The following is a 26,347-nucleotide window of genomic DNA, read 5'->3' on the forward strand; positions in this document are numbered from 1 at the left end:
TTCTACAACTACTTTTACATCTACCTCTGTATCTACATCTACTTCCTGCTTATTTTTAATGTTAAAATCTACTTATACTTCAATTTCTTCCCATGTTTCTAGATCCAGAGTAAAAAAATTAGATGTATAATTAGATTGACATGCAGAAGATATAGATATGATCATGTAGAAACAAAAGTGGAAGCCCACATTGCATGTTGAAATAAAAGTGATAGCAAAAACGGCATGGGAAAATATAAGTGAAAGATGTAACTTCGGAAATGTATGAGGTGGGAGCAGAAGTATATCGTAGTAAAAGTAGAAGTATGCATAAAATACAGAAATAAGTAACATCAAAAATTAAAAGAACACATGAAAAAAAAATGATATAGGCCTACAAGTAGTAGAAATATTAAGAATAGATGATGTCTAAGAAAAGATTTAACGAGTCAAAAGAAACGTAAATATGTATCATCTCACTCCCTCCTTCACCCTAACCTATCTCCCCCTCTCTCTCTCTTACCCCACTCAACCCTCCTCTTTCCCCCTCCCCTCCCTCTCTCCCCCCACAGGTAGTGAAGGTGCCGATTATTTTGAAGTCAAGCGTGCAATGCTACGTCAGTTCATAGATCGACTTGACTTTGCCACAGAGGGAGGCATTCGCCTTCTCTTCACCACTTTCGCTTACACCATCCGAGTGAAGAATAATCTCTATGACATCATCGCGGGTTCAAAGGAGTCGGCTCTAGGTTCCCTCCAAGAGATTTCTTTCGAGGGTACGTATTGATAATAAAGCCCTATCTACGCCTGAAATCCCTTCATTAAATATAATTACTCTAATCGGGCTTTGATATTACGAACTCTGAAATCTCAACTAAAATCCACTCTAATTAATATTCTCAAACTCTTATCTACGCCTGAACTGAAATCCCTTCATTAAAATATTACTCTAATCGGGCTTTCATATCATGAACTCGGAAAACTCAACTAAAATCCACTCTAATCAACAATTAATATTCTCAAACTCTTATCACTCAATATACCATTTTTATCGGTTATTAGTACGGTCATTATTAGTATGTTTTAACCCTAACCCTAAATTCTCAGCTTAATTCCCCCTAATAAAACATTAGTATGGTATCAAATAGCTATCACATTACCCAAGTTTATTATTAAACTCAAATCCACTCTCATCAATTTTTTAGAGTATGGTCACGAACTCTAATCACTCTACTTGATTCTACTCTAATCAATAATTAGTATGTTTTCAATCACTACTCCTTCAAATCAGTCAATTCCAGTCACACCAATCAAAAGTATGGTCACAAATTCTGAAATTCAACTTCAGTCACTACCACTCTAACCAATAATTAGTGCCATCTTTAAAGGTCAAGTCCACCCCAGAAAAATGTTGATTTGAATAAATAGAGAAAAAATCAAAATAGCATTATGCTGAAAATTTCATCAAAATCGGATATAAAATAAGAAAGTTATGGTATTTTAAAGTTTCACTTATTTTTCACAAAAGAGTGATATGCACAACTCAGTGACATGCAATGAGTCAGTCGATGATGTCCATCACTCACTATTTCTTTTGTTTTTTATTATTTGAATTATACAATATTTTATTTTTTCACAAATTTGACGATTCGGACCAACTTGACTGAAGGGAGGAATTAATCGTTGTTTCACTTTACAATGAGGAGAAAATTAGAATATTTCATATTTCATATAATAAAATACAAAAAAAATAGTGAGTGGATGACATCATCAGTCTCCTCATTCGCATACCCACCAGGATGTGCATACAACTGTTTTGTGAAATTAAGCAAAACTTTAAAATGTCATAACTTTCTTATTTTACATCCGATTTTGATGAAATTTTCAGTGTTATGCTTGTTGGATTTTTCTCTTTTTATTCAAATCAATTTTTTGGTAGGGTGGACTTGTCCTTTAATCAGTCTTTTGTTCTGCATTGGTTCAGGTGGAGAAACTCGCCTTCGTTTGGCACTGCGGACTGTCATGAACAACATCTTCGCGCATTCCCGGACCAACGCACGTCAGGTTCTTTACGTCATGACAGACGGCCTGTTTGCTGATAACGACTTCCCAGAGTCCAGCGCCTCCAAGCTCCAAAAGAGGGGCATAGAGGTGATTTTTTTTAGTTTTGAGTTGCAGGATAAGAATGGGTTTTGTGATATTGTTCTTAAACATAAGCCTAATGAAAGAAGAAGACCTGCAAATTAATTAACAAATAATCCTATAATAATTATGCCCAGCTTGTAAAAAAGAAAATTTTGTGAAATGTCAATGATTGATATTTAAATGCAATTTACGAAGTTTTTATGTATATTAATGACTTTGCTGAAAATATCGGATATAAACATCATTGCTGAAATATTTTCTGTAATATTGTATCACATTTTTCTCTTTGCTCTCTCTCTTCTATTACGATGGCCATTCTGTTAGCATCACTTTTTTATTTGATTTCTCCAACTAATCATGTTCTTTTATGATGGTCACCATCATAATCATCACTATGGTTTTTTTGTTGGCAATATTACCATCACTATTTTATCAATTTCTATTAATCATGTTTCTCTTAGGTTTACGCATTGCCGACCAACGAGTACTATGATGACGATACTCTGGCAGCTCTCACAAGCTATGCTGTCAATCACGTTGTCTTTGTCAAAGATGCAGACGACATCCCATTGCCTTATTAACGTCATCCACCTCTTAAAGTTCGAGGGTTTACATGGTATCTACAAACAGATCTTATGATTTATCCTCTAAACTTTTCCATTAGCCATACTGTCCCACTAGAAATTGATTACAGTGGATTGTCTTATGAAGTCCTTGATCTACACATTCAAATTTCACTATGTTGTAATCAGCATTTTAAAAAAAGTAAGTAGTGTAATTACATGTATTTTGTGGAAGTGTCATTTGGTGGTAAGAGGATGTACGTCAACCACCTGTATAATTATTTTGTAGATAAAATTTTAGGTTATACATACTTTTGAACTGGATTCACATCAATGACAACAGTAAAGTGCATCATGCCACCAAAGGAAACCAATGATTTATTATTATTATCTAAAGCACTACAACAGTACATTTAACTCCATTTATGTAATATGAAATAAAAAGGTCAGTCATTAAAGAGCAATGAAGAGTTTGAAATTTCATTAGCAATGTCAAATATGCTGAATAATTAAAGATTGCATTACGATACGACGGCCCTGTTTTGAGTTCTATGTCCATTTCTTATGTTACTCATCAGGACCCCATCTGACAAAAAGTTGTGATTGATCCAATCAACCACAACTATGGATGGCAAGCAACGTCAAAATATCAAATGCAAATTTGTTCAAAATATTTTCTAGATATGATGTATATTCATACATAAATTGTTCTATTGAAGATTCAGTGTGATTCTCTTTGCTTACTATAGGATATTGCGCTAATTTCTTGCAGAAAAAAATCATGGTATGGATGGATTTGAATACAGTCGAGATTGATTGGATCAATCGCAACTCTTTGTAAAACTTGTCCAAGAGTGGGTAAAGGGTCACATATTAATTTTGTTTCTCATTGCTCATAACCTGCCGAGTGTGAATTTGATGTATTTAGGTAAAAAAAGGAAGTGAGATTCCACTCTCTATCAATGCTGAATTTAAAGTAAAACACATTGACTTTGATATGTATCAATAAGAGCTGTTCCCTTTCTTAGCCCACTGTCACATTTGTTCTACGATGTCCATACTGCGAGTCAAAAACAGCCATTATGATATTTTTTGTACCAGCTACATATATGTAGTTGTAATAAAAATGAATAAAACGGCTGTTTTCGACACGCAGTACCATCGTCCTTAGTAGCGCAAATGTGACCAAAGTATGGGGAATGCACTGAATTACTTAACCCAATGAGAGCAGGTACTGCTTTCATCCCTTCAATATCATGACATTGTACTTCTTAACATAGTGGCCCATATTCTGAAGTTGGGTTTAACTTAATCTCTGGTTCAAAGTTGTGGTTTAAGTATGGATAGCCAATTGTTACATAAATCACCAACGGTAGAGATATTATTATTATATTTCTGCTCATTTGGCTCTCAAATCATTCATGATTTTCTAGGAAGTATAAATCGATAATTTTCTTCACCATCGATGAATCAGGATAGAGCACAGTAAACATACAACTTGATAAAAATTGACACTTTTGGCCTCCCATAATTTTAGCACAGAGCTGGACCATGGTCTAAGTTAAACCTGACTTCAGTATACGGGCCATATTTATTCAAAATGGTGCATGATGTGAGAGACCAAATGTTTTATTTTCAAATAAAAAGGGTATAAAAGGGTATGTAGAATACATTTCAATAAGACATAAGGAAATTTTACAAAATGCATCATATACTTGCAAACCCATACTAGATTCATGCATCTACCAGTAACGACATGTATCATTTTGCTTACAAGTGGAATTCTCCCATGTGACTTTCGCTGTCATACTTCTTCTATTGCAGGACATCTAATAAAGAGACAGGAGGCTCACTGCGTAGTATTCTCATTATTTTATTTTTTTTGGTTTCATTTTTTTTCTCAATCAATAAACAAATACACTGTACAGGTACCTGGCAAAGATAAAATTATATATTTTTTTTCTTCATTTTGTCTGTTGCAAGATGAAATATAACCACCCTCTGAAAGTGATTGAGTGTTCTCTTTTTTTAAATCTTAAATCATCCACACTGTCATTATCAACAACAAAAATACTTCACAAATGTGGCATGACAACTTAAAATACTGCAACAAACAGAAAAATAAACAAGTCATAGAATATTCTCACTCGCTCTCAGTTTCTCACACACTTACTCTAGCACTCGCGACTTTTCAAGTTTTTTTTTCCTTTGAACTTCTTATATTCTATTTACAATGTACAATCTTGTGTTAAATTATAATACATGGAGCAAGTGTAAGTGCAATGAATATCAGTGATGTTGTAAACCTCACTTTCATCCACGGCCCCTTCATGTCGGAAGTACTGCCATTGTTATCCTTTTCAAGAAATGTTTTTGTTCGTTTTAAAACTCTTCACAAATATAAGCAACAACAAAAATATATATAGTTTTGTCTCTTTTTTTGTCTACTTTATCATCACAACACTTATCCTTTTTAAGTAATGATCACACAAATAAAATATTTGGCCAGAATACAGCTGTAATGAATCTTGAAATAAGAGTATGAGTGGTTGTTTTTGGCATATGATTGAGATGTTCTAGCTATATTCAGTTGTCTGCTATGTTGATGTGTCCTAGAGTGTGGCAAAAATCATATAAAGCTTCTATAAAACTCAAATAAATGAAAATGAATTAGATTTTAGTCAAATGGAAACATGGAAGTTACTTCCCATAAATTTTTAAAATGAAACGGTAACCTGGGATAAGACGAAGTGACAAATTAAATATAGCAATCCAAACTGTAGTTTGGATGTTCTAAAAAAAAAAGGAGATAAGTGTGAGGTAATGAACACAGAAAAAAGTGAGGACATGTTTGCCTTGGTTCATTATCTACAACTGAATACATGGGTACATTACAAAGTATACACGAACAACTAGTTAATAAAAATACTTTGATTAAAGCCAATATGCTGACAGAGAATCAAAATATTACCATGATTTTTGTCCATATTTTTTCCCTGCAGATGTTCACAAATATTTTGAAAAATAGTGACAGTATCCAGGTTACAATAGACACTATGCAAGTGGTAGTTATCACTTATACCTTGGTCACATTTGTTCTACGGCGACCGTACGGCGAGTCGAGAACAGTCGTTTTATTCATTTTTATTCAAACCACCTATATGTAGCTGGTACAAAAAAAAATGTCGAAACGGCTGTTTTCGACTCGCCGTACGGCCGCCGTAGAACAAATGTGACCAAGGTATTACTTATGGACAAAGATCCTCATTAGCAAAATGGGGGAAAATTAAATTACGTAATAAAACAAAAAATCAATCTGGTTCACCAAACAAATGATTGCTTAAGACATCGAATACATTGCTGTTCTTAGATCTGTCCCACAAACTGAAATAATATTTCACATTGACAGATTTAATACGTTAAAAGAATGCACTGAGCAAGATAAACTGCACAATATCAAATCTGTCAAGAGTGATGCATGGATATAAACTCTGTATTCAACAACATACTGTTCGTAAAGTGACGGCAAGAAGTAACAATATAATACATCAAGTATTCAGCTTTCAGATATCAATAAGCAAATTTGCACAAAGGTACTAAAACATATATATGATCAACTGAAGATTGCTTTGAAGGAGAAATCAATTCTCTCCAAAAGGAATGTCTTTAAATGAAAATAATTTTAAGAAGTTCCTATAATAAACATAAATGAAGAATACTAATTTTGGCACCCATCAGTTTCCGTCGGTATGAAAAATGTGCTACTGAATTCTTGGTTTACAAGTATAGGAGGCAGACAGTTGTAAAGGAATAGTTGAAATTAACACTTCAAAGACACCATAGCAGACATATTAATTCAGAACACAATATCAAGAAATGTTCCAGGAAATACTAAACGTCTTCTTAAACTTGCTCTCTCACACTCCACAAGTCTAACGCCTAAGGCCCATTTAAATGACGCGACGAACCAGCCCCATTATGTTAATGGACAGACAATAATCTGTGAAATCTCACTAAAAGAGAGACTTGTCCAAATCTATGTAGAAAACAGAAGTTACGTGATCCATAGCTTCTTGAAATGGGGAGGTGAAAATGCCCTCTATCTCTGCAACATCTCGTTCTTATCCAACTGATTTGCACACTCCAACCGTTGCGAATGTTTGTCGCGAAACATCAAACAAGCCATGACAAATATGATCATCCATTGCATACAAATTTATCTGTTATTGATATTCATCTTACATTTAACACAAATTCATACCTTTTCAAGTTTTTATGATATTTAAGGTGGATCCAAAATGTTATTTGTTAAAGATTCAATAATTTTAAAAAGTCAACATGGATTCTTATTGTCCATTAAAAAACTTACATAAATTACACTTTAATGATATAAAATTTGGTTGTTAGCTAGACATTACGAAGCACCATATATGTAACCACCTACTGTTGGGATATGTGCAGTAGCAATACAAGCCATAACATCTTGGTACAAGTCAAAATTTCTCTGATGTCATCAAAGCATTGACCAATCAAATGCTCAACTAAATGGTCATCAATATAGTGAGCAATCATGTCAGCAATTATGTCAATAGAGTAACCAATCAAATGCTGAGTTCTGTGGTCATTGATAGTGACCAATGCTTAGCTTTGAGGTAATTGATGGAGTGTTTAATGAAATGCTTAAATAGCTCTGTGGTCAAGGACTGACCAATCAAATGCTCAGCTCAATGATCGAGTGTCCATTGAAAGCTCGGCTCAATGGAGTGACCAATCAAATGCTCAATGATGGATTGTCCATTGAATGCTCAGCTCAATGATGGAGTGTCCATTGAATGCTCAGCTCAATGATGGAGTTTCCATTGAAAGCTCAGTCCAGTGGTCAATGATGGAGTGACCAATCAAATGCTCAGCTCAATGATGGAGTGTCCACTAAAAGCTCAGCTCAAAGGTCAACGATAGAGTGACCATCAAACGCTCAGCTGAATGGTTAATGATAGAGTGAACATCAAATGCTGAGCTCTATGGTCAACGATAGAGTGACCAATCAAATGCTCAGCTTAATGGTCAATGATAAGGACCAATCAAATGCTCATCTGAATGGTTAATGATAAGAGTGACCCATCAAATGCTCAGCTCAATGGTTAATGATAGAGTGAACATCAAATGCTCAGCTTAATGAGAGTGAACATCAAATGCTCAGCTTAATGATAGAGACCATCAAATGCTCAACTCAATGGTCAATGATGAAATGAAATGACCAATCAAATGCTTAGCTCAATCGTCAATATTGGAGTAACCGATCAAATGCTCAGCTACTACCCTTCATCCAAAACTAATCAATATCAAGTCACTTTGGAATAATTGATACTGAAATATCAGGGCATTTCAAAATGAACCCATTTGTAGACCTTTTTCACCATACATGAAAATTAAATCTTACAAAAAATATTTTCAATTTCCAAAGAACTCAAAACTACCTTCACTTAAGATGGTAACTCTTCATCCAAACCTGCCATTTAGACTAAATACAAACAAGAAAATGAATTACAAGAGCAAATGGAACAATCTTCTATACCCATCTTCCCATTTTGCATACATTTCAAAACAAATTACAAAGAAAAAAAATGTAGAAAAATTAGAGTGGTTACATATTCATAAGGCAGTGTCCAATACGGGTTTTAATCGAATAAATTGCAAAAACTTACTTTGACACAATACACCAGGGCCAACAATTGATTTCTTGGTGTTCTCCGCAGAGCAATTTTTTTCACAGACTCCAAACTTGCATTGAGTCTTGGGCAAGTTGTAGTAAGTTTACAAAAACCATGTGTCTTTTAAGTACCATTTGATATGGCTGAATGCACCAATCAGGGCCTTGTTTTATAACATTCGTACTCCATTACAAAAGCTGAAACTTGCTCTCCAGACTCCACCGATCAAACTTCATGATTTCAGTAGCTTGTAACAGAAGCTTGTAACTTGTACCTAAGTACAAGTTATAATGATATGGCTCCCAAATCAATATCATCATCATCATATGCTCATGGAAATGTGCAACAAACTACTTCATATAAAATTTCCTTTTGTCCATTTCATACTCATGTTCAACTTGACTTGACACACGGACAATCAATCACAAAGAGAACATATTTTTCTAAAATAAAAAGAAAAAAAATCTTTGTAAGAATTCACAAGAAAATGTTGTTTTAGTGCTTTAAGTTCTCTCCCTACTTTCAGCATATTGCATAATAAAATATACACACGAAAAAAAAATAGATCACATACTCTCAAAATGACATCAAGATTGTGCAGAGCCATGCCTGCCTTCATGCATAGCATGATTTGAATAAAATCACGTGATTTCCTCCAAGACTCTCTCAGGTATTCTGCCAGATAAAAACTTGCCTCAACATGGTATATATATATATAACAATACAAAGAGATGTAAAGAAATGAAAACACTACCAAAGAACTTAAGATTGATGATAAGCCAATTATTGTCTCTATGATACAAAGAGAATGTGAACGAATGATTCAAGTACAGTCATCCTAGCAAGGCACTTCTAATAACACAAAACAAAGAGTCTTATCCATCGTTTGAAAGAAGATTTGGGGCTTGTCGTTTATCAATCTCCTCTAAGGATAACATACATTTTCACAATCCGTTCCCTTAGTATCCCTGAAATAAAAAGAAAAAAAGTTACAAACTGGCCTATGTTTATTACAGTCAAATAATAGGGGCACTTGGAATGGAAATATCCCTAACACTAGAATTTAGTCTTCTGAAGGACCTTTTTTGTTTCTCTAAGATACCATTACACTTATATCAATTTATTAATTAGGTTAATATACGCCACAAAACAAAAAATGAAATTTACAATGAAACCCTGCTAACTGTAGTTTAATTTCTTTGTAAAACAATGGATCAAGGGAAAGCTTCTATAAAATATAACAGCCAAGGACTTTAACGAGCAAACAAAAGCAACTACACTGATTCTCTTTCAAATAATAGACTAAAGGAAAGCTTGAATAAAATAACAGTTCTGGACTTTACCTACAATTTTATTCCATTAATATGTTAAGAATTTGTGTAGCCGAGCGGTAACAATAATCCTGCCAGAACGTTTGTGGACCAAAAGTATTTACTCTATGATATTACTTGTGAATGTAATTGACACATTCGTATTACATCCCTCTGGCATTTGACATATCTTCTGAATTTTTGCATAAAAAATAACTTAATCCAAGATTCACATGTAGGTGGGTTATAGAATTCATTGTTTGAAATGGAGATAAATCATTGAACCCCCTAAACAGATTGCCTTTCCAATTCTGAAGCACTGTTGATGACTTTACAATTGCATCATCATCATGCACGGTTCAATATTTGGAATCATCAGCAAAGTAGTTTTGGTTTAGAATTGTAACAGAATACCATGGCTACCCCCAATGAAAGTGTGTAGGTATTGGCATTTGTATGATAACAGAGAAATGGAAAAACAGAGGGGGGTCAGGGTTTTTTTGGGTGGGGGGGGGGGTTGGGGAAGTGCGGTAGGGGAACGTGACACAGACTACAAAATTAAAGGAAAGAGATGAATAGAGACTGAAAGATCGATTATGACACATATTAAAGGTAGAGGTGTAGTAAAATGTCCTTTATCTGCCCCATATCTTCATAACCTATTAACTTTTTTTTAATCCCAATATATTTCATGAAAGTAAAAGACCATTGGATAGAAAATAGATTTGCTCTCAATGATTAAGACATGGCCTCAATAGAAAGCATCACCACAAGCACAAATACTGATGTAATGTGCAACTCTCACAAATATTACTCACTTTGAAAATTTGAATCAACCCCATAAATAGTCACATACAATTAAAGGGATAAACATTCAATTTGGTGTTGAAGTCATCATTTTTCAAATATTAGGCATGTCAGCACAGCAGCATAATTTGACAATGCCTCCTTTTTGTCGCAAATGCATCATTTCAATTATCATCAATTTGTATCTCAGATACACGAATACAGCCTCTTTCTTGTATAAGAAGACTATGAATACTGTTAACCTTTTTTTTCATTACGAAAAACGATTTTAAGATCAAAGGACATGTATTGGTATAAACATCTGAGATTCATTTTTATATAGTCATTACAATGTACAAGTGCTTCACCAAACTTCGCTCATTAGAAAAAATGTACAAACTGTATTGTCGAGCCGGGCATATTACAAAATATAAGAATTTTCCTGTGAAAGTTGCAAATATATATGACAATTGGCTTTCAGTAATGGATATTTCAATTGCATGAAAAGGTGTATGCAACATGCATGTTTTCAAGTGACACAGAACCGACACTGACACGTTGATTGGCGCCATCTACAGTTGAGATCAGGAGACAGAGCCATAATATCTACCCACAATGCATCATTTTCACAGGCACAAACTTATTCTGCTTCTGGCCCTGAAACTCAAAGTTAGTGATTGATCTTAGGATCGATTCTTAAACTAATTGAATGGATCATCATGTGCCATCAATCACACAAATCAAATGTAAATCGGTCGCTAAAGTTTGTGGTATGCGGTCCACGCTTTTCAAACTAACCCACCCCCTCTGAATGAAGCTGATGCATTGTGGGCAAAATGGCACAATTTCTCAATCTTATCAATAGAGGGCACACTTTAGTGTTTATACATAGTGTGGCATTTAAATGTGGAGATATGGTGAATTCCAAAAGAGCTGTCTTTATCATAATAAGGTATTTATAACAAACTTGTGATACATATAAAACTTTATTCATCAATTGAATATAATATTCTGATATATCTACAGTGATTTTTTTTTCAAAACAAATGTCTCAAAGAAAAAAACTGATGATTAGAAATAATAGTGGTTTGGTGTCTAGACCTTTCTTATGCAGTACCTCAAAATTCCACAATAGTGCAATGACAAATAACAATTCCCATTTCTGTTTATGGAAATTCATAAAGTAAAAACTATAAGTAAAACCAATATTCAACATAAAAAACAAGCTGATTAATCATGATTCTTATAAGATTTGTCCTGTTTGTAAAATGAAATTAACAATTCATAAAAAACACAAAAATTAAATTGCTATATCAAGTACCAACTTTGCATGAATCTCACAATTATTTGCACCTTTCAAGAAAAAAATATATAATGGCCACACTCAACACCATCTTTCAAACTGTCCAATCAAAGTCTTCACGTTTGAGGAACTTCTGGAGGAAAGTCAACGGAGTTACGCTGCTCTCACACTTACTGTGTGAAATACTGCACAGACGAATAATAAATATTACTGGCAAAAAACCCCAAACACTTTTAGTAGTCAACATCATGATAAACTAGCCTTGCTTCCAGCAAGATTTTTCCATGATAAAACAGTGGTTAGGAGAAATGCCAAGGATTATGAAAAGCACAAAGATGACCTATCCATTGGAAGGAATATAGAGCCCCTAGGGTTAGGGATGGTTGATCCTGTGTTAGCTATCAGATGTGCTCTCAGCCAAGTCTGACGTTGATGACTTGTAATTCAGCCGGTAGTGACCTGCAGATGGACGAATGAAATGAGAAATAAACATAAAGCTATTAAGCTCTTAATTCATGCGTAATTACAGATGAACTTGGTTGAACTTTTCTAATGACTTACAACACAATTTACAAATTTGAATAATAACAACTGTAATAGAGGTAACTTTGGCTAAGTTGAATCTGTTGGGACCACAGAAATATGCTGGCCTTAAGGTATATAACACAAGTATTACATTATCTGGGGTCCATTGCAGAAAGAGTTGCATTTAAACGTAAGCAAAAATCATTCGCAAGTCCCAAATGCATACTGTTGATTGGCTAAAAATCAAGTTGCGCATGATTTTTAGAGTTGTGATTGATTGCAACTCTTTCTGCAAGGGGCCCCAGGTGTATAAAATTGCTTTGACTTGAGCAAATAGTCAGCTTGTGCAAGTTTACCTGAATCTTTAATTGTTTATTTTTTTATATATTAAAAATACCAACGTGGGTCAAATTCTTTATGTATTTAATTGATTTATTGTACTTTTTTAAAGTTGTAGACCATTTTATTTGTTTCATACACCCAGAATTCATGAAGAACAAATGATATAAGAAATATTAAAAATGTAATTCAGGCATAATTGTGTCAGCATATTTTTACTCCATAACACAAGTGTTTCAATTCACTAACAATATTTAACCCTAAATCTCCCGGGGTATTTTGATTCTTGTCATTCCCGGGGAGGGGGCCATCATTATGGCCCCCCCCCTAAGATCTCGGCCGCCGATCGCGCGAGCCACGCAAAAATTTGCACGCTGGTAGTGTGCGATATAATCTACAAGGCTGTATGGTAAAATTTTCCAAAATAATGAGATTTTATTTTATATGAATTAATTATGCTAATTTATGCATAAATCATACTTTTTGCTCTAATTCACTAAATAAAGCTCCTAGAATGCTAATTTTTTGTAAAAATTTTCTTTGTAGCATTCTTAACAATCGTAATTCAAAAAAACTTTGGTTTGGAAATAAATTTCTTATGTATTTTATTGTTTTATGAATTTCTTATGTATTTCTTTGGTTTTTTTACTTTTTGTTTTTTATTGTTTTTTCAATGGAAATTGTTCCAGACATAATTCTGATCATAAACAAGGCAAAATTAATTAAGTTTAATCAGTAAAAGTAGAAATAATGATACATTTATGAATTTTGGCTAAATACGCAATTTGCTTTGGATTTGTACATGAAATCACGTTTATGAGCAATTTTGGGTCTGACATGCACTTGCATAATGTTGCGTAATGTCGTAACCGCGTACCCGGGCGTCACAAATTTGGTCTCAAAATTTGCGCGAGACTTGAATGTAAAAAGTCAGTGAGCTGCGAGGTGAAAAAATTTAGCGCAGCAGATATATCGCGAAAATTGTTGAGGGGGGGGGCCATTATGCCCCCCCACCCCCGGGAGAATTAGGGTTAATGGTACATTACATGATAAACTTAACTGTTAATAGAGTACTGTACCAAAGTAAGCTGCAATGTAATGTCAATGCAAGTAAGCTGCAAAGGTACTACTCACTATTATGAGTGATAGACTCCATGGTGGCTTCTCTGCATTCACTAGCTCTATGTCCCTGACCACCACAATTGAAGCATGTCATCTGTCCTTTCTTAGATCCACCTGCTCCCCCTCCACCATGGATCCCATGTCCTCTATGACCCATACCACCAAGTCCACTGAGATACATCTGAGCACCTGGAGGCATCATACCAAAGTGAGGGTTCCCTCCGTACATCATGTCCGGCAAGCCACCCTGGAGGGGCGAGGGAGGCATCGGAGGGGGGTAACGTGGGCCGTTGCTGTGGGGCATGCTCGGCGGAGGGGCATTCCTCATGCTGTTTGGGGTTCCCGGAGGAATCATGTTGCCCTGGTGGTAGTAGTTGGGGAAGTTGAGCTGGCCAGGACCGGCGATGTATGTTGTCGGCTGGTTGAAGTGGATCATGTGGGAAGAGGAAAGGTTGCTGCTGCTACTGCTGCTACTGTTGCCATTACTGTTGCTGCTGGGTGCACTGGTGGAAGGTTGATGGTTGGCTTGTCCACACTGGCCATTACAACCACATGATGTGCAACTGTTGTAACTGGACAGATTATTGTTACAAGGTGTGCTGTCAGAGCTGATTGCCAGGCTTTGCTTGGATGAAGTAACATAAGTAACCGATGTGGGTGCTATGTAGCCGTCTGTTGTGGGTAGTGCAAGGGAATGAAGATTTGGTAGCAGCTGAATAGTGCCAGAGTTGTGAACAGTCTTAGAGGTAGGGTTGACCTGTTCTTGGGGCTGTGCATGTTGCTGCATTACTGACATGGGGACATCGCTCCTTGACTGTAAGGTTCCTGCAGGTATAGGAGGGGACGGTGAAGCTATTGATCCCCTTGCACCAGGAACGGCCTGCTGCACTACAACTTTTGATGTCCTAAACCCTCCTCCTTCCCCATCACCTTGTATGTACTGCACCGTGTGAACACTCTTGTTGCCCTGCTTGATATGGAAAACATGTGGGGTGAAGGGTGCGCCAGCTATGACGGGACTGTCTAACTGATGAAGCTGTCCAGGGTTTCCATCAGGACTAACAACCTGTGGCAGCTGCTTACCGATCACCACCGTGTTGCCAGCTGGCAGAGGCTGCGATGGCATTGCATTCATCCTCTGTTGCATTTGATGAGGCGGTTGCTGATGCATGTGAGGTTTCTGTGGTGGAGGCTGCAGCTGAAGTTGTTGGGGTTGCTGGTCATTGTTTGCAGATTGTTGTTGCTGCTGCTGTTGCTGCATTGGGCTAACCGGAGTCCCTGCCTGAGGTTTGATAGCCACCTGTCTGGGTTCCCCTGGAGGGATAGGAGACCTGTCCCCTTGCCTGCCAGCATCCACACCTACGGACTTCACCACCTGACTGTAGGGTAGAGAGGTTGCTGATGGCTGACTGCGGTTCTTGGTGACTAGCTCCCTAGGGCTGGTTTGTTGAGGCGATGGCATACCAGCAGATGTTTCTTTCCTCTTGGCTTGGCTTTGGATTGTCTCAGCACACGATGTAGCAGAGCTTTCACTCTCTTCGGAATCTGGCAAAAAGGAATGGACGAATGTAAAATGTAGAATAGTTCCATAACACGGTACAGGGTGGGCGGGGATAAAGAATCTGAAACTATTACATCTGTTGGTTTTTTTTCATCTATGTTTTTGCTAAATTAAGACCTAATGCTGTATCAAATTTTCTCCACTTGACATATGTATGCATATTTTCTGTTTGTAAATGTCTAAACAAATGGAAGACAGATTTCAGGATGGCAGATGCTGATAGATTAAGTTCCATTTAAAATTTTATACAATGAAATGCAAAAACCGAATCAAATCAAAATCAGAGAAACATCAATGGACTACATACCACGATCATTCTCATCTGAGCTATCCCTGGGGCTTGACGGTGGTGAAGAGCACTCCGACCCGGTACCCTCACCGAGCTGCTGCTGTTGCTGCTGCTGTAGGCTTACAATGTGTGCGGCAGCCATGTGGGGCAAGAGGGTACCTGCCGATCCAGGGGGTGGAGGGGTCATGAAGAATCCAGGGGTGATACCCATGTTAGGGTGCATCCCCAAGGCTTGAGGGGTCAACCCATTAAACAGATGCAGATCATTTTTCCTACAGGAAATGAAAAGGAAATATCAAAGTTACATAATGAGGGGAAAGGTTCTGTGTAATGGGGGATGCAAAGGGCTTGAGGGGTGACAAAAATCCATGATCATAACATTAGTGGAGAAAGTGCATAGAAACTGAATCATAGTGTAGAACATGATAACTGGAGTTTGTAAGTTTCTCATTACAGTTTTAAAGCATAAGTATGCATATACTGGACTAAGATTTCTAAAGATTGCCTAGCTTTTTAATAATTGAAAAGAGAGGAAGATATTACCTCAGCTGTTCCAATTGGGTCTTGATACGTCCTTTTGCTCCTTTGACAATATTCCAACGATCAATCTGTTCATCAGAAAGTTTTAGCACCTAGAATCAGGCATGGTGAAAAAAAGAGGGTTCAATAAATACATCTGGATCCATTTCTTGATAAATGAAAATGTATGTCAGGAACATCTTTAAAAAGGTAATTTGATATTTCACTTTGGTAAAAGCAAGTAATAGAAAATTAAGAATAAAAATATATTAGGGATTAATTTTTATAATGATGGATATTAAGAAAATCCACTCTCAGTGAAGCTCTTCATAACCATCCAACAAACATCTGACGGCAGGGAAAGCAATGTAATTGACACTTCCCTATCCACATCTGATGCAGGCCAAGCAATAATATTGTGTATCCTTTCCAACTTCAAATGTCTGGTTTGTGTAATTGTTGTTTATAAGATTAATATCAAAGTTTTCTTAACCCTAAATAGACTGGGCTATTTCGACGCCTAAAAAGACTGGGGGGGGGGCTGATTCAGCCCCCCCTTATGATCTCGGCCGTTGATCGCGCGATCGCGACGAAAATTGGCACACGCATTACCCATGGCATTATCTACAAAACTATAACATCAAATTTGGCAAAAAATCTCATGTCTCATTAATTATGCTAATTTATGCGTAAAATCATAAGTTTGCTCTAATTAATAAAATAATGCCCCTGAAATGCTAATTTTTGTTTCACATACTCTAGAAAGGCATCTGATCAAATTGATTTTAAAAAAATTTCAAAATCAAAAAAATTTTCTTATGTATTCTATTGTTTTCTAAATTTCTTATGTATTTCTTTGTTTTTCGACTTTTTGTTTTTTATTGTTTTTTTCAATGGAAATTGTCGGGGACTTTATTTTGACCATAAACAAGATAAAATTAATTGATTTTAAGCAGTAAAAGGAAAAATAATGAAACATTTATGAATTTTGGCTAAGAACACTATTTGCATTGGATTTGTACACAAATTCACGTTTTTGAGTAATTTTGGGTCTGCATGCACTTACGAAATGTTGCGTAATTTTGGAACCGCATACCCGGGGTCACAATTTTGGTCTCAAAAGTTGCGCGAGACTTGAAAGTAAAAAGTCAGCGAGCGACGCGGTCAAAAAATTTTGCGCAGCGGATTTATCGCGAAAAATGTCGAGGGGGGGGGCTGATTCAGCCCCCCCTAGTCTTTTTAGGGTTTAGTCTTTTTTTATTTTAATTTTAATTGTTTATTTATTTATTTATTTTTTTTTTTTGGGGGGGGGGGGGCTGGGTTTCAGGTCCTTTTTGACAAATTGCTCTCAGTGCGTGCATAATGGTGAAGCCAAGTATGAAACTCCTCTTCTGACATAAGGTGTCCCCCAAGGGTCAGTATGTGGCCCCCTCCTCTTTTCTCTATATCTTCAACATATGGGCATCATCATTTCAACACTTCATTTAAACAATTACTTAAAATATCTTTTCATCTTGTAATTTTATCATTGACTTTTATTAAAATGCCGCAATCTTTATCAAAATGTTGTAATTAATCCATTTAAGTCAGTCTGAATTGAAATAGATCATAGAGGTGTTTATGTTGTATTAATTATTCATTTTTATTTTTTGACTACGAAAGAATTGTTTCTGGGATTCAAACAGTCATAGCTGTATGAAATTTCCTCTTTTTTTTGCTCTGTATCACTGAATTTGAATTTTTATACTTTAATATAAAATGTAACATATTTTTTATTTTTGTCCTAATGATTTTTATTATGATTGTACATAGCACCATGAGTGTCATGCTACCTGACGGAAAAGTGCGCTTTAGAAGAATCCACCATTATTGCTACTAATCATTTTTTTCATTTTCATTTATTTCATTTTCAACAAAATATAAATCAAATAAATACAATCATAACAAGTCAACATCATAAAAAATAGATCAATGTCATAAAATCAACTTGAGAAAGACATGTCATAAAACAGTTACATATAAAATAATCATGTGTAAAGAAATTGCGATTTATAATTTGTGAAAATGGAGGATCCCACTAAAAAGCTAGGCTTGTATATTGTGGGCTCCTCAAAATATGACAAACGAGAAATAAATTAATAAATAAATAAATTTTACATATACAAATCGATCCGCTTGAAAAAAAAAATGAAGCCTTCAGCAAATGGTAGATATAAACTCCATTTTTTTGTACAATGCACAGATTTAAGACAATGCAACTCAGATTTCATGAAACCTAGACAAAACAAATTATTTTTAATCTTCAGAAAGAGAGATGGTTGCCATGGTTACCTGATCAAAGCTCATCCCTTCAAAGAGGTAGGCATACTTGTGGAGTCGCTGCTTCTTGAGCCACTCATGGATGATGGGGGCAACCTCCCTGCTGGAGGAGGGTGCTAGACCGGTCTGGGGGGAGTTGAAGGGTACCGGACACCGGAAGATGGGGGATTGCAGGGGTGTCTGAGAGATGCACACATGGGTGGTGGACGGTGCCGAGGCGTAGAGCGATGCGGTATGGGTGGGAGGGTTCCCTGGAGTGGTGAATGACGGAGGCCTGGAAGTAGTGAAAAGCAGTTACAAGAATGTTATCTACACGTCTTAGTTATAATCACAAGTAATGAGCTTTCATGTGAAAGTGCATTGAATTGGTAGACCATGTGATACACATTACACTTTTTTCTTTTAATATCATATACTATACATGTATAATTAATGAAAAGCAGTTACAAGAATGTTATCTACACGTCTTAGTTATAATCACAAGTAATGAGCTTTCATGTGAAAGTGCATTGAATTGGTAGACCATGTGATACACATTACACTTTTTTCTTTTAATATCATATACTATACATGTATAATCAATGATGAAATATTTCCAGCAGGAAATAATATAAAAGCATGTAAAAACCAAGTAAACTTCACTGCTTGAATTCACACAAGTTTAATATAAACATCATATTACACACAATCTCCCCTATAAATATGTGGCAAATTCATGCTATTCACATAATTTCAAATCTTGCAATGAGCTTCTAAATTCATTTGGAATCTTTTTATTTATAAGATCTTTAACTTACCAATTTTGTGGAGGATTTGGTTGCACTGATTTATAGGACTGTTGTGACACAGAAACAGATTCTGCGAAATGAATGAAAAGAGAGAGAAATGGTATAGGAATACCAAATAAATATGGAGTTTGACATTGTATTATGATCTATGAGTATTAAACACTCGATACTAATAACTGATTCTTGGCTTAAAATCAAAAGCAATTTAGTATTTTTTGAGCAACTAGTATGACACTTTAAGATGATTATCATCTCCTGAACATCTTGGAGAATGTGAAAAAAAAATGACAGCACAACAACTCAAACCATCAAAATCTTATTGCTCTGGAAATTATATTTTAGAAAATAGTCGCCTTTTTAACTGCCTCCAAAAACACATGACATATTCTCAAAATTGCTTCCTTTTTCCCAATCTTAAATTAGATATAAGAAATCAGAGAGCAATGCATATGACATTGACTTGTGAATGATCTTGAGAAATCAGCATGTATTACAAGTACACTCAAACTTTTGAGTGGTGCTTAAAGAGTCCTCCTTATTTATTTCATGGAAGGTTACTTGTAAAGTACCATCATAATTTTTTTCCAATGGAGTGCATGAACTACTGCAGCTTCTACAATTTAAAGAATCAAGCCGCTGCTAGATATTTACCAGAAGTGCTTCCTGCATTTGTGTACTGCTCTGAAGGAGTAGGAATGAAGACCATACTAGACACAGTTTGATAGTACACAGAATTGTTGCCAGCACTGGTGGTTGTCACTGTCGCAGTTACCATTGAGTTGTTGTTTGAATGCATGGACACGTTGCCACCGTTGCTGCCACCACCACCACCACCATTGGTATTGTTGGTGCTGCCCTCACTGCCATTGCCATTATTGTGAGGTTGCACCGGTGCAGGAAGGTTGACTTGGTGGTGGTGTTGTGAGATGTGAAGTTGATTGACAGAGGCAGCTATGTTGTGAGTTGGTGTTCCAGGTGGTGGGGTGGCTGGTGTAGTTGCTGTTGAGGTGGGGGTGGCAGTTGTTGCTGCAACTGGGGGTTACCAGGGCTAAGCAACTGCTGGTGGTGGTGATGGTGCTGAGTATGTTGTTGGACTTGCTGCTGTTGCTGCAACTGTATATGGGCATGGGACTGCATCTGCATGTGCGGATGATGTGGCGGGAGGTGAGGGTGAGGGGAAACGTGGCCCTTGATTTGCTGTGATTGCTGATGCTGCTGCTGTTGTTGTTGTATGTGCACATTTGGGAACTGCTGTGGTTGTGGATGTCGTAAGTGGATGGACGGTTGTTGCTGATGTTGAAGCGCTTGTTGCATGGAGTGTGGTTGGATAGACTGCTGCATCTGAGCCAAGGCAGCTGGAAACACCTGGGTCTTGTTGACACCGGCTGCAAACTGCTCCAGCTGCTTGTTGAGTTCAGCTTGGTTGGTCACCAGGGCTGGAAGATGGACTGCTGGAAGTGGTGGCTTTGGTTTTTCTGTTTACAGAAAATAAATGAATGATTGAATAAATAAATAAATACATAAATACATAAATAAATAAATAAAATAAATAAATAAATTAAAATGGCATCAACAACAAAGGCCAATAATAAAACTGAGACAAAAATGGGAGACAAACTGTAATGAGAGAATTAAAAAAGGTCTATCCAAATCACTCAAATTAGGAAAAATATATCCAAAATATATAAATAGCAGGTTATTTCATGTCCTCATAAAAATACAATTCTTAATAACTAAAACTTCAAAAAAGGTGACAATTAAGTGATTGTTTATAATGGAGCAATGGAGGGGTAGTCCCTACACTACATCACAATGTCACTACATATGCATCAAAGAAATCCCATTAGGTACTATAGCGATTCAACTTTTCAAACTTAATTATTTTTATGCTTTGTATAACATTGAATAAACTTTCATCATTCTGCTTGTCTAATTTATCTTTTCCCCCTTTTCTTTTTCACATTTATTTCACTTTATAACAACTCTGTGTTGGAAGTCAGGTAGAAATAAGTTATTGTCATTTGATATATAATGTTTTGTTTGCGTTGGATTCCCTTCTACGAGCAAGTGCAAGATACTCACCAGCAGGTGGGGCTGAGGGAGATATACTGCTATGATGACCGGTGTCTTGTTGCATACCACTACCATCGCACACATTAGAGCAAAAGAACTGTATCACATGGTCACACTGGAGTATATGCTGAGGCAAGGCTGACAATTGTCTACAATACAAACAGGGCAAACACGAGTTTCGATAAATCAGAGAGGGCTTTCACGTCATCATAAACTCCATGGCTTAATACAGTAGGAGGTGAGTAAATTGGCATCATGCACTATTCATGCTGTCAAAGCTAATAATGGTTAACAAGAGTGTCGCTAAGGCGAGCACATAATACGCCCACCTGTAACACGGAAAATGGAATTATTGGTCAAGCAAGAAAAGTGGAAGGTGGCGACTTCACCTTTGACCTTCTGACCTCAAAATCAATAGAATTCATGGGATCCATGCTTGTATCATACACACCAAATTATATGAGCCTAGGTTATGTTAAACTTAAGTTATCGCATTTACAAGGATTATAGAAGGGTAAGATGGAAAGCATGTCACTGTGACCTTGACCTTTTGACCTCAAAATCAATAGGCTTCATGGCATTCATGCTAGTATCATACACACCAAATTATATGAGCCTAGGTTAAATCAAACTGAAGTTATCGCATTTACAAGGAAAAGTTAATGGACGGACGGACGGACACCAAGCATGATACCATAATACGTCCCGTCTAGGACAGGTGTATGAAAAATCTATCAAATCTAGATGTGGGACCCCACAAAAAAATAAGCTCTTTTGCATGTTGTCCTCTTCTTGATGTTGATCTGATATTCGGCTGAAGGTGGAAGATTGAGTTGAGGAACAGGAAAAGAGTTGAGGAACAGAATTAGGGAGTTACAAAATCTTCAGTGCTTGTTATTGATGTCTAATGGTAGCATTGGCACAAAAATGAATTAAAAATATAAAACGGGTTTTATTTTTTATAACTTGGATATGCACATGGAAATCCTGCTACACAAAATTCGGCACAAGTCCTAAGCCACGGGCAAAAATTTAAGAAGATGAAATTGAATTTGGTGATATGAAATGTCATTTCATATGTTCAATTACAAAAGTAATGTAGGATTTGCAATTTGAAATATCATAGTGAGATGTTGAAATGTCTTAAGCTCTTTATAATTTGCTTTGTTTTAGACTGGATGGATCAAGCTTACTTTATCATAGAAAATGTATCATTCTTTTGGACGTTAAAAATTACACTTATCATAAATAAACAAGATACCCCCCCTTATAAGATGGCATTGTGACTGATCAGTGGTTTAGAAATACCATAACCAGCAATGAAAACTTGAAATAACCAACTGACTCACTTTCCCTTTGTTCACTTTCATTTTCTTCCACTCTGTACCCTAGACAAAAACCTAAAAAAATAGACAAAAACCTTTAAAAAAAATGAAGGTATTGTGCAAATGGCAGTACTTACTTGGTATATTCCACTATTTCAGTTTGAGTCTTCTCTCCTTGTTCTCCTGGTGGGTCATGCTGAAAATCCTCTTTCCTGCTTAGGATAGAGAATTAAGTAGAAAAACAAGAGATTATCAGTATGCTTCAATGTGATTTCAGACAAAGAGAGCATGGACATGAAGAAGAGAGAATAATAGTTGGACCGTGGGAGGACTCTCGAGGTTTCAGTGAGAAAATCAAATCCTGATTGAAGACAAACATTTTATCTTCAGCTGTTACAATTACAAACGAAATATATGTTGATTTTAATAATCACAAATAGATTTCTCAATAATTTGTAATTCAGTTAAGTTGCAAGTCAGCTAATTGCATTTATACCTGAAGCTGAAATACTATGAAGAGTATTTCCCCTCAGTTATGCCATTCGCCACAATAGAAACAAAATCGTTCAAAACATCTAGTCAAACTTGTATAACCTGGAAGATATTTGGCACTCCAAATATCAGGGAAAAAGTAACATGGGGGTTTGGAGTGATTTCACATCCCCCCCCCCATGAAGAGTATTTCACCTCAGTTACATGTATGCCATTTGCCACAATAGAAACAAAATCATTCAAAACATCTAGTCAAACTTGTATAACCTGGAAGATATTTGGCACTCCAAACATCAGGGGAAAAAGTTACATGGGGACCTGGAAATTAAAACAGCCCCCTGATGCCCCATTCATTTCAATGTTAAAGATCATTCAATGTTGCAGATTTAGGCAATCAGTTGTGAAAAGTAGCCCCAAAAAAAAGTAATAATAAGAATAATAATTTTCAGCCTGCCATATGTCAGTTGTTTGTGAATCCATTTGTAACTGTACTATTTTGTTTTACGAAATGCATCACAACACAGTCACATTAATAGGCAAGATAAAATGAGCCTATGATAAAGGCCACTGCTTTCTCTTTTCCTACAAATTCATCCTTCAGTAACAACACGGACAAGTATATTTACACATTAAACGTGCTATGTAGAACCACTAGTAAACACATTTTCAACATCAACTCAAACAAATAGTTATCCTTGCACTTTGATAATAGGTGACAAAGGTTAGACAATAGGAGAAAAGCAAACATGTCAAATGGGTAAGGAAAGTAAACTGTATTGTACATATTTGCTTCATAAAATTGTGACAACTGAGATAATAATATCTAATAACTCTTTTAATGTACTATGTATAAATACAATTTTAAGATTTTTTAAATAAACAAACAATCAAATTGTGCACCCTTCAATTAGGATCACAAAACTGTCTGTTTACAGTTCTTTATCTTGTGAAATAGCTTCTGGTAATTCTCTGTGCCAAGTACTTTGACCTTTGTGTATGACAAACTTCCATGTAATGACAAAGCATTCCACCATTAACAGCAGTAACCATTGTACTTCTTGAAAACATAGATCCTTAGGCCAGAGACAACCCATGTTGGGGTCTATGGTAAATGTGTATTATTCATACTGAATTCATACCTTGATCAATGTGTTAGTGACAAGTATCGAAGTGTAAGAACTTTCTTTTTATTTCTAGAATAAATAACTTTCAGTATGAGCTTTTGGATTTTCCTTGTGGCATGTCTATACTTTTTGTGCATACACTTTTTGAATGTATATATATTACGGCCTATTCGTTGAAGCAATAATGAAAATTGAAATTCATAGTACGTAGATAAGTGTCATAAATATATCATCATTCATCAACACATAAAGGAAAAACTATCTGTGTTTACTAACAAACTTTTCTGTAATTAATATTAATGTTATCTGTCACTCATTTTTAGTTTATTTCATTTTATTTATTAGCTTTTTTGGGGGATGGGGGTGTAAATTTCATGTAGTGTTATTAGTACTTTAGAATATTTTCTATATTCATGAACTGGAGGAAAGGGCAATGAAAGTAAATTCCAAATATGAAAAAGGATCAATGTTCTATTGTCCATTCCAGTATCATGAACTGCACTGTATGAATGTTTTCACCTGTGTATTTGAGAGTGAGCTTTCCAAGATATATCAGAAATCAATGCCTCCTTATTTATTTTCTTTTAAATAAGACTCATGAATAATTCACAATTAGGCAATAAAACCTCAAACGTACATGTACTTCAAATCAAAATCAAATCTAACTATTGATTACTGCAATCGTGGTTTCCCTGTACAAAGTCTATGAGGATAAATGAATTCATTTGTCAATAGGCCACAACAATGCGCTATCTCTGTGTTGACATTTTAACTCAACCACTTGCAAACTGCAGAATGCACACAGTATGAGAGTAAATGCACATCGGTGAGAAAGTCTATCTATAGCTACTGTGCTGCTGTGTTCCATATGGTTGCACTGTCTCCTCAGAGGCTTTGACATCCAAATCATGTCTCTTTTTCTCTTCAACTCATAGTGTCAATTTTCACATTAGTTCTGCTTATTGATAACATCATCTGTTCTTGTGCATGTTCTACATCTGTAAATTTTGCAATAAGTTCAAAGAAGTCTATTGTGATAGAAATATTTGAAATAATTATATCTGGAAGGCTGGAAGAAGGTTATAATTGTTTCACGGTTGAGATGTGACATGAAAAGGAGGCTAATGTGTCTTGTCTCACACATTTAACATGTATGACCGATAGAGAATATCCTCAGGCACATGAATTGTGGATGGCTATCTCGACCATTTGGAAACAAGGTGTTTACTCTGAGTATGGAATCTAGGGCATATAGCACCTGCAAAATTATATATCGACAAAGCATGTGCTCTTACAGTGGTAAATCTTTAGGCCTATCTCATTCTTTTGAATTGAGAATTGTTAAACAATAACCAGAAATTTAATTACAATTTAAAGAACTCAGAAACCAAAGTATGAAGCGCTATATAAATGTAACTATCATCATTATCATTACTAAGAAGAACACAAAGTTCTGTCTCTTTGAAAAAATACTTGTATTTACACTATTTCATTGATCAAATGTGCGTTTTAATGGATCCTACTGTAGCTATGGCACAGTACCAAAAAAAAAAAAATAAATGCATGTCTGATCGTCAAAATAGTGTTGAATAAGTTTGACAGCCTGTCTGTAAAAGTTCTGTTTATGAAATTGTTGGAAATCAAGAATTACTTTAAGTACACAGAGCTTCGCTATTTACTTCAAGACCCTTTTCAATATAACTTAAAGGTCAAGTCCAACCCAGGAAGATGCTGACTTGAATAAATAGAGAAAAATCAAACTAATCAATCATAATGCTGAAAATTTCACTAAAATCGGATGTAAAATAATCTTGAAAGTTATGAAATTTTAAAGTTTCGCTTATTTTTCACAATACAGTGATATGCACAACTAGGTGAGTCAGTGGATGTCAACCACTCGCTATTTCTTTTGTTTTTATTGTTTGAATTATACTATATTTTATCTTTTATAGATTTCACAAGAAGGACCAACTTGACTGAACTATAAAGTATAAAACAATACAAATTCCACATGTTCAGGGAGGAATTATTTGTTGTATCACTTGACAATGAGGAGAAATTCAAATATTTCATA

The 26,347-nt window shown here is 35.8% G+C and overlaps 2 protein-coding genes across 2 annotated transcripts in view; one reads left to right on the plus strand and one right to left on the minus strand.

Moving 5' to 3' along the window:
• Positions 1 to 568: 568 nt before the first annotated feature.
• LOC121407858 lies at positions 569 to 3,339 on the plus strand. The gene is made up of 3 exons (XM_041599090.1): positions 569 to 755; positions 1,964 to 2,130; positions 2,586 to 3,339. The coding sequence occupies exons 1-3, from the start codon at positions 590 to 592 to the stop codon at positions 2,703 to 2,705; spliced, it is 453 nt and encodes a 150-aa protein (XP_041455024.1). The 5' UTR covers positions 569 to 589; the 3' UTR covers positions 2,706 to 3,339.
• Positions 3,340 to 11,539: 8,200 nt separating this feature from the next.
• Positions 11,540 to 26,347, minus strand: part of LOC121407859 (zinc finger CCHC domain-containing protein 14-like) — a 42,279-nt gene continuing 27,471 nt past the window's right edge. Inside the window, 11 exon segments of the mRNA XM_041599091.1 lie at positions 11,540 to 12,256; positions 13,796 to 15,328; positions 15,652 to 15,905; positions 16,177 to 16,265; positions 18,484 to 18,745; positions 19,269 to 19,329; positions 19,911 to 20,241; positions 20,244 to 20,734; positions 21,342 to 21,481; positions 22,795 to 22,849; positions 22,852 to 22,872. Coding sequence (XP_041455025.1) covers positions 12,192 to 12,256; positions 13,796 to 15,328; positions 15,652 to 15,905; positions 16,177 to 16,265; positions 18,484 to 18,745; positions 19,269 to 19,329; positions 19,911 to 20,241; positions 20,244 to 20,734; positions 21,342 to 21,481; positions 22,795 to 22,849; positions 22,852 to 22,872 — 3,302 coding nt within the window. The 3' untranslated portion in view covers positions 11,540 to 12,191.

The sequence above is a fragment of the Lytechinus variegatus genome, chromosome 2 (assembly GCF_018143015.1).
Source record: "Lytechinus variegatus isolate NC3 chromosome 2, Lvar_3.0, whole genome shotgun sequence".
NCBI lineage: Eukaryota > Metazoa > Echinodermata > Echinoidea > Temnopleuroida > Toxopneustidae > Lytechinus > Lytechinus variegatus.

What these genes read in the sequence shown, in the direction of transcription:
- LOC121407858 (XM_041599090.1), top strand. Translation starts at nt 590, where the DNA reads ATGCTACGTCAGTTCATAGATCGACTTGACTTTGCCACAGAGGGAGGC. An exon ending in CCAAGAGATTTCTTTCGAGG is followed by an intron (nt 756 to 1,963) that starts GTACGTATTGAT and finishes GCATTGGTTCAG; the next exon opens with GTGGAGAAACTCGCCTTCGT. An exon ending in TCCAAAAGAGGGGCATAGAG is followed by an intron (nt 2,131 to 2,585) that starts GTGATTTTTTTT and finishes TGTTTCTCTTAG; the next exon opens with GTTTACGCATTGCCGACCAA.